The sequence below is a fragment of the Anarhichas minor genome, unplaced genomic scaffold (genome assembly GCF_050575085.1).
Source record: "Anarhichas minor isolate MPS153535 unplaced genomic scaffold, ASM5057508v1 ptg000016l, whole genome shotgun sequence".
Taxonomy (NCBI): Eukaryota; Metazoa; Chordata; class Actinopteri; order Perciformes; family Anarhichadidae; genus Anarhichas; species Anarhichas minor.
In genome coordinates, this window is record NW_027466462.1 from 3,773,980 (window position 1) to 3,782,963 (window position 8,984).

The 8,984-nt window shown below is 37.5% G+C and overlaps 1 protein-coding gene across 1 annotated transcript; it reads right to left on the reverse strand.

Moving 5' to 3' along the window:
• Window positions 1–84: 84 nt before the first annotated feature.
• On the reverse strand, window positions 85–5,119 carry LOC142950875 (uncharacterized). Its single transcript, XM_076092536.1, has 5 exons — window positions 4,991–5,119; window positions 4,086–4,379; window positions 3,101–3,355; window positions 2,761–2,912; window positions 85–2,628 (listed from the first exon to the last, which is right to left on the reverse strand). The coding sequence occupies exons 1-5, from the start codon at window positions 5,034–5,036 to the stop codon at window positions 2,203–2,205; spliced, it is 1,173 nt and encodes a 390-aa protein (XP_075948651.1). The 5' UTR covers window positions 5,037–5,119; the 3' UTR covers window positions 85–2,202.
• Window positions 5,120–8,984: the final 3,865 nt, after the last annotated feature.

An 8,984-nucleotide genomic window follows, 5' to 3' on the forward strand; every position in this document is an offset into this window, starting at 1 on the left:
TAGCTGAGTTGTATAGATGTAAATTAGCATTGAATAAGTCTGCAGTGTGCCAGTGGACTAAAAACAATTTTAGTAAGACTTAAATATAATACGTAACCCATTTTAATCTCTTTACATTGTTAAGTTTACAATAAGCATCATATTCGTTCAAGCATCAAAGCCACATTTAACTCTAACAGCCAAATGTTACACAACAGCAACTGCAGGAGGATGTACAGTAGGGCATTATGGGAAGCCTGTTTTATCTCCACTCAACAGTAGCGTCACAACAACAACTCAGCTAATGTTTTTTGTGAATTTGTGCAATACAAATAAACACAACTCTATGTGCAACCATCATTTTAGAAAAAAGGCACAAAAGAGGAAATAGTCTTTTGAAGACATCCATCTATAATGCAGACACCTCATTTGCATGAGACGTAATGGAGACGATGGACGGGGAATGTCCACACAGTTTAGTTCAGAAACAGCATGATGAGAGTAATGAGAAAACAATTCATGTGACTTGTGACTTGTGGCAGAGCCCTGATTGGTGCTCTTAGACTGGATTGTCCAATAAAATGTAGCAAATAAACTTAAAAAGCAACATGGAATGTATTTGATGTTATGTTCAAAATAAGAGGAGCGTTAAATCAACCTGATAAAGCATGAAGTCTGTGAAAAAGACATTTGTTGTTACAAGTTTTTATATTGTCTACGTCATGAGATCTGAAAATATGTGTAGTTGAATAATTCAAGAATAAAACATAGCTTTCGGTCTGAAGGACCTTCATCAGAGCAGACGTGGTTCTGTTGGAATGACAGAAGAAGAAAAACAAATGCTTCCCCGGACGAGTCAATAGTGAGTTTACTGCGTCCTTGTGGATTTTAGACGCCATTAGTCTCAAGCCCCACTGGTAGATGCATTTCCTGTGGTACGATAGAAACACCTGTATGTTACTGTCACGTTTCCAGAATATTAACATCGATTTGGTACCAAAGTATTTTATTACACATAGTAACAGCAACTCCAACAACAATGGCAAACACCCCACATGCATGTATGCGTTTGCAAAAGAATCAGTTCTTGTGACATTGATAAAGAGACAAAAAGGGGAAATAAAGGAAATCTAACGAATCTAAACATTGAAATAAACCGTTTGGTTCCATTGAGCTTTAGAGATTAGTCTGAAACTAGAGTGTGAGAAGAGGAAAGCCACAGTGCTTCTCAGCATGAATAGAACACCTTTCCTCTTCCTCTTCACACATTTAAGATGTGTTGCTGTGGGTTGAACGTTGTCACAGAGGGGTCATGTTCTGTGATGTACCAATACATTTTTTTAAATTCTAAGTAGAAGAAATTGAATTTTTTATAATAGAACATTGTGATTATTGTGAACATGAGGAAGTAAGCGGTCAATATTTCTCAATCTGAAACATCATAAGAAAAGAACAGGCTAATCCAGAAAGTTACGTTTGTAAAAGATCGGAAACACAAGTTCCCCACTCTGTTGTGCTCTTCCTCATTTTTAGTACTGCAAATAAAAATGATCAAATCATTCATTTCTAAGAAAGAGAAGGTACAGAACGGCCTGTAGCTCATTGGACCGTTAGACATAATGATCTTTGTATCAATATAATGGTTAATATTTTGTATACTTTATGAAGGTATTGTAAAACTCTTTGATTAACGATATCAACCCACAGTGCAGGTGCAATAACCAACCATGCATTGGATACATGCAGTAGTGCAGGACAAAGGATATGAACCCTGAGCAGGTAATTGTATTCTTTGGAGCACAAAGCTACCAGGAACTGAGCAAAGCAGGAGAACATTTTTAGCAAAGAAGTAAAACACTATGATGAGTTTAACATTGAAGAAGTTCAAAAATGTGTTCGTTAGGGAGAGCTACGGCTTTTTGAGAATGTGGCTCGTGGGTCCTTGACACATAACTACATGACTTAAAGAGGAGTGCCTTGTGTAGGTTCAATCAGGGTACTTTGTCACCCCCCTTGTGGTTCTCTACGGACATTACTAATTTAACTGCACAGTGACGGGGGTCTAACAAGTTATCTCTATTAAAATGAAACAATTACAAAACACTACAAAACACTTGTATAATCCACAAAGGCGTGTTCTCCAGTTTCATGTACATCCTGCAGGAACGTCCATGTCATCATTCAGGCTTTCAGAGTCTAACAGGCTTCTTTCACTTGTCACGTTCATCTCTTCGGCTTCTGAAAAACGTCCGTTTGACCTATTGGTGGTGCTGTGGCTTTCTTGGGCAGTTGCAACACACTGTACAGAGTGTCAATGTGCTCTTCCTGCTCCAGGGGGACGTACTTTGACCTCGACGTCTCTTGTGTCGTCTCGTGTCGTTCCGTATCTACGCCGCCATCAGTCTTGCCCAGAGATGAAGTCACAGCTGGTAACACGCTGTAGACGGTATCGACTTTCTGACTTCGCTGGGACCCCGACTCCTCTCTTGGGCTGATGGTTGGGCTGCTGGTCTGGCAGGGCTGTGTGGCATCCACGTTCTCATAACAGGCCTCGGCTTGACTGGAAGAGGAAGTAGAGCCGCTCGACACAGATTGTGGCTTTGCCTCCTCCTGCTGGCTTTGTGTTATCTGAGCAGCAGGTGCCTCTGCCTAAAAATAATGCCGTAAAATGGGTTTTCAACAACGTCAGGTACTATGACAAAACATCTCCACTAAATGAAAACTCAGTTTCACATCTTGAAGAAAGGTTTGAGTTGTACATGCTTAGGTAATACAGCTTACCTGATGCTGATTATACTCTGTTGAAGAAAGCCCCTTTACCACACAGACAGCAAAGGCACAGAGGGACACACACAGTGCAATGGCTGTTACTGTTACTATAACAGTGGGTGGTTCTGATGTCTCCTCATGGTCAGGATTAGGTTTTCTCAAACCTGGAAAGACATGGAAACACATGTTAGCAGACAGCACCCGCAACCAGCTGAACTATTAAAACGATGGAGGTGGTGGCCCAAAAACATCCAAGAAAGAAAGAAAGAACTGAATATATATTTACTGGATTTCCAGTGTTCGTCTGTCATTGTGTGAGCAATAAATACATAAATCATCACATGATACTTACACGTTGCCTCTGTGCTTTCAGACACATTGCTTGTGCTGACGTGGTTGTTGCCACTGCAGACAATGGATCTGTTGTCAGTGAATATGGTGATGTTGACCTTCCTGAGTGATCTCTGAGATGTTCTGCAACCCTCTCCATCACAGAAGGACCACGCCCACTCGTCCCTGATGGAGCAGTTGACTGTGATGTTGCACAGTCCAGCAGACAGGTTGGAGTGCAGTGTTGACATCCTCACGACAGGTCTGGGAACAGTTTCTGCAACCACCGGTCCAAGCAGATGCATTAAAGGCATTAGGCTGTTTGCTGGCACCCTCTGGTGGCAACTAGTGAGACTCACAACATAATTCATACACAACATAAAGTGCACATCCACTATACGGTTCTTCATGCATAGAGAATCACGAGGCGGCTCCATTGAAGGGAAGTCTTTCCTAACAAGCGCTGCACTTGGTGGATTTCTGCCGTTCAAAGGTTTAATATATTATAGTAGTAGAATATATAATCGCCAGTTGGCGTGTGCTATGTTGCATGAACATGTGCGCCTAAACGCCGCCTGGCCCACCGTCTTGTACTGAGACTACTACGCCTGGTTACAGTAAAATGTAAAGAAATAACGTTATTTTATTTTATATACATTTTATCAATCATCAATACATTATTATCAATACATTTTTTTCCACACTTTATCGAAAACAAAAGCTCAAACAGAAGACATTAGTTACATCACAATACACCTGAGAACATGACTGCTACAAATACTGATCAAAGCAAATAATCTAAACCAGGAAGTGTAAAAATCAAAATGAATCATTAAATTGAAAAAGGATGTCTTATAAAATAGTCCTGGGAAAAGTTGTGTGAGAGGAGATTTCTTAAAATACTATTATTTTATAAAAAATCATTTTTAAATGAAACAGACGGTCTACCGTGGTGTAAATAATATTCAGTACATCACAAACACAGCTTAAGACTATTTAAAACTTACCTTCAACAATGAGTTCGTGGGTCTCCTTTGAGTTTTTTAATTCAGAATTTACGAATACGAATGTATAGATGCCACTGTCTGTCTCAGTGAGTTTGTTGATACACAAGGACTGGTCACTTGGATTATAATCCACTTTGTCTTTGTACTTGGCTGTGATGTTTTTTGCAAACACAATAGCATCCTCATAAAAAAACCACGTAGGTTGATGATGTGGTGGTGATTCTTCAACTTGTAAACACATTGAACCGTTTTTCTCCCGGTAATGCGTCGTTGGTGGGTCCTTTGCCGTCATCCCTGACAGGAAACAACACATGATATAAGAAGAAAGTTATATGAAGCAATAATATAAATATCCTAAGATACATGTCATGAGCATTGACGGGTTTTATTCTTTAGCAAGACGAACACTGATGTTAGTTCAGCGTTGTCTTCTTCCTACTAATGTAAGATGCTAACTACAGCAGCTGTGCACTTTCAGGTTCCTAAGCCATCAAGACTATAAGCAAGCAATCGCAAGTCATGCAGTGAAAGCTTATGTTGCAGCAGGGCGCACTGTAACGCACCAGCAGTACTCTGATTACCACTTTTAGAATTAAAATCTCAGTATAAGAAATAAAACGAGCTAAGAAGAAGTACACAAAATGTCTTTGTTATACTGCATGAGAGCCAGAAGCAAGAAGGCAAAGTTAATGACCTAAAAAGCAACATAATAATTATACAACTTCAAAATAAATACATTTCCTACATTAACTTAAAGAGACCTACTGCATATGGAAAATAGGACCTTACTGCATTAAACATAGTATTACAGCCAGTTTATCAGCCTCATTTAAATAGGTACAAATAGGTCAACTGGTTCTAACATTTAAACATGCAAATGTTAATACATTTTTTATTCATTTTACCTGCAATCATCCAACAGCTCAGAAGAAGAAGAAGAAGAAGCAGCATCTTCAATCTACTCAAAGTTCTTGAGAAACTCTGTCGATCATGTAAAGTGTGTTTCCTGTTGACGAGTTCAGCAGCACCGACAGCAGGTGTCCTCCTTCAGAGGGCCGGAAGTGGAACGCAAATACTTTGTTTCAATTCAACCCACACATCGCCTACGAGCAAACACCTTCAAATGAATGCTGCTCTGTTTATTCACAGTCGTATCTGTGAATAAACACAGACTGATTTTTTTTATTATGAATTTTTAAAATGTCTTGAAGTGCATAACAAGCCGCCAAACTGACATCTATGCTATCTGTGTCATAGCTTTTTGTTTAATTCTCAATTCCATCACATAAACTATAAGGCCAAACCTTAACACTGCCATCAGTCTGTCGCTGGCCCACAAAAGGGTCAAGTCACAATCGCTGATTCAATCTAACAGAGATGGCAGCGACATTTGTTTTGTGTTTAAGACATACTTTGAAGTACAAACGCCATAATTGCCTTTCACCATTATCTGTACAAAAACAATATGCATACATAGAAGTGTACTGTAATGGCTGAATTACAGGTTAAAAAAAATTGCCTGCTGAGGAAATGTGGCTGTAGTTTTACTTATGGAAACTACAGCCAAACAATACACCTGTAACATTTAGCCTGTACTACAGTAATGTACCATCACGGTAGTGACCAAAGTACCACTATTGAAAACTATGATTCTACTTTTGATCAACAGCTTATTAAACAGGCAACCCTCTGCAGGGCTGGACATTAACGCTTGCAAGTAAAGTCAAATCTGTGTTGAAATCAACAGGAGAGCTAGCTAAAGTTAGCCGTTAGCAGCCGGTGGGAATGTATTCATGTAAAATTGAAACTTGAATAAATACAGTAGTTTGAATGAGATGTTTTCACAGCAACAAATAGATATTAGAGGGAATTATGACCTGTTTAACTTCCTAACACTAGCTCTCAGCAGTTCATAATACATAATTAAAACTATTAACGCCAAGCTTGTGAAGAAAACAACCAGAGTGAGTGGTTGTACGAACAGGAAGCACTAACCAAGATGGTTTTAAGGAACCTTATTTATTTTCTGTCGGGTTTGAATGAAGTGCGTTTTACAATTACTTATTACATCTTATATTGTAAAAGGAAAATGGTTGCAGTCTACTGTTGACGTAATATGAAAAACAATTATTTTACCCCAGTTAATATGAATTTAACAAATTACCTAAATACCAAGATCATACAAATAAGGTCCCTTAAAAACAGACTCCTTTAAAGTAAGTATTATTACTCAAACATATAAATAAACTTCACCAAGTGGCGAAACAAAGGGAAACTAAACTATCAGTACACTTGCAAACGAGACAAGTTGTCCTTGTTAAACAAACAGATACTTATTAATAAACTAAACACTCTGCCGTCAACATACAACTAGTTACACTGTAGCTACACGAGTACACATTCACAAGCAGAGTAAAAGCATGCTGCAGGTTTGCATGCTTCACAGCGGCAGTACACTCCTCTTCACTGAAACAGGGTAAAGAAAGTTAAAGTTACACTTACGTTTTCATCCTCAGGAGGGAGTTTCTTACCGTTACACGAGCTACTGCCGCGAGCTGATGCTCGTCATACACTTCCTTGTCGCTCCTCGGCGCGTCGGCCCGCCCTCCATGCGTCTCTTCCTCACCTGGTGCCAATCACGACAGGTGTCCCTCACTGGCCACCGTATTGACCAATGAAAACGAAGAGTTGAAACTAAAGGCGTAATCTGTGTTTCTTATTTTAGTTATCCTGAAGTATTCTCCTCTGGTATTAGATAGAACCGAATTACCATTTATTTAAAATGTATCATATCATTTTAATCCACTCTGAGTTATTTCTAAGTTTTACCTTACTTTATTTATATGACTGTAATCAAATAGCCTACATAGATATATATCTATATATATATATATCTATATATATATATCTATATATATATATATATATATATATATATATATATATATATATCTATATATATAGATATATATATATATATAGATAGATAGATAGAACACTATGATTATTATTAAAAATATCTGCAATATATTTCTAGAGGCCAACCTTTTGAGTTTCACATTTCGTTAAACTAACTTGTGCATTCGTTTACTAAATTACTGGTCCTCTTAACATTGGTTAATCCTAATATAAATAAAAATAAGTGAAATTAAATTAATTTAAAGCTTCATAAAATGAAATACTCTATAATTCATAAGTCATCATCAACATGTTAAGTGGGATGAGATGATTTAAAAACAACATGTTGGTGATGTTTCAGGTCTTTCATCTTCCATAATGTGTATTCCACTGGAGGCAATTCAAACAGCATCATTTTGTTTCATGCACACACATATAGACATGTTGTAAATGACAGGCTATATTTATTAAAACAGCCACTTAGAAAGTGCTTACTTATCAAGTTAGACCAAAGTGAGTGATCCATATACAGTATACAGAAGGCTTTACAGTATAAACACGCACAACCTCTCAGCAGACATTGATTCTGAAATATGTTCAGTTATTTTCAATAGTTTCCAATGGGCTCGTCTGGAGCAGCAGATGATTTCATTTTGAACACTTAATCTCCACCAAGAGCACACATTTATCACAGATCATGATGCATATTACTGATTTTAATAACATGCGTCGTTGGCCGTTCAAACAAAAACAATTTTAAGAATAGAAAAAGGTCTTCGTAATCTTTGTCTCATTTTTTGTCCTCAAGGAACAAGTTCCACTATTTGATTTCATTTTGATGCGTCTGTCGCCATTTCAATGTAGAACAAAAGGAGAAAAATAGAATTTTTATCCAAATGTATGTACTTATCCAATACAAAAAGGCTGTTGATTAGACACACATTGGCACTTTCATAACCAATGTTTGGAGGAACTGACGGCAGTAAAAAGACGGGAACACTGTACTTAAAAGAAATAACATTGTGCATCGACGATATGGGATGTTGAAAATGCAGAGTGGTGTATCAAATGACAGGACATACAGTTATGAACAATATCGGAAAAACATACTTTTATACACTGTACAGAGGTACATTATCACACACATGCTGTACATAAGAGAGTTCACAAAAAGGCTCATACAAACACGATTTAACTCATTTTCAGGCATAACAACGCACACTCACACTCACACACCCCAAACATAATCACCAGATTTAATCATTTATTAGAGTGCATTAAGTATAAGAGTTAGTTCAGCTATTCCCCTTGTGTGAAATGCCACGTTTCTGTCAAGTTAAAGTGCTTTTAGTAATATTACTAAATATATTTTCCCCCAATAAACAAGAAAAGACATTCATATGAAAGAGCTGAATATTTTCAGGTGCAACAAGTAATGATGCTGTTAAAGACTATTGGGTGCAAAAAATATTGTAAAATCCCTTATTAAAAATAATGTGGTTCCAGTATTCTCGCCACCTTTTGCAGGTATTTTGTTAATTTAAAAAAAGCAAAAAAAAAAAACAGTACTGTGATTCAGTGATTAACTAGACGTTCAGACGTTTAACTACACTGAAAAAAAAATCGTATCAAGTCAATTTGTCTGTAGTTGAGTTCTTATTTTCTTATAACAGAAATAGAAATCAACTTTTTCCATTTCTGAAATCAGGTTAACTTTTCGTATTCCTTCTAGGTTGAAGGAAAGGTTCATTACTAGAAAAGTCTTGAAATAGGTTGATTTCTATTGGAATTAGATTTTGTTATTACTAAAAACCCTATAGGGCTAAATCATAGACATATATGACCCGATAAGATGTGTCTCTACGGACGACTTGCTGTACATTTGTACATGTTGGGTTTGCAACTTGCTCCCTTTGAAGTGACACAGTTCAGTAGGCCTATATAGTCCACAGTCTTGTGGTTCCAGGTGTCTCTCTCTCATATCCGCAGGCTGAGGGTTTT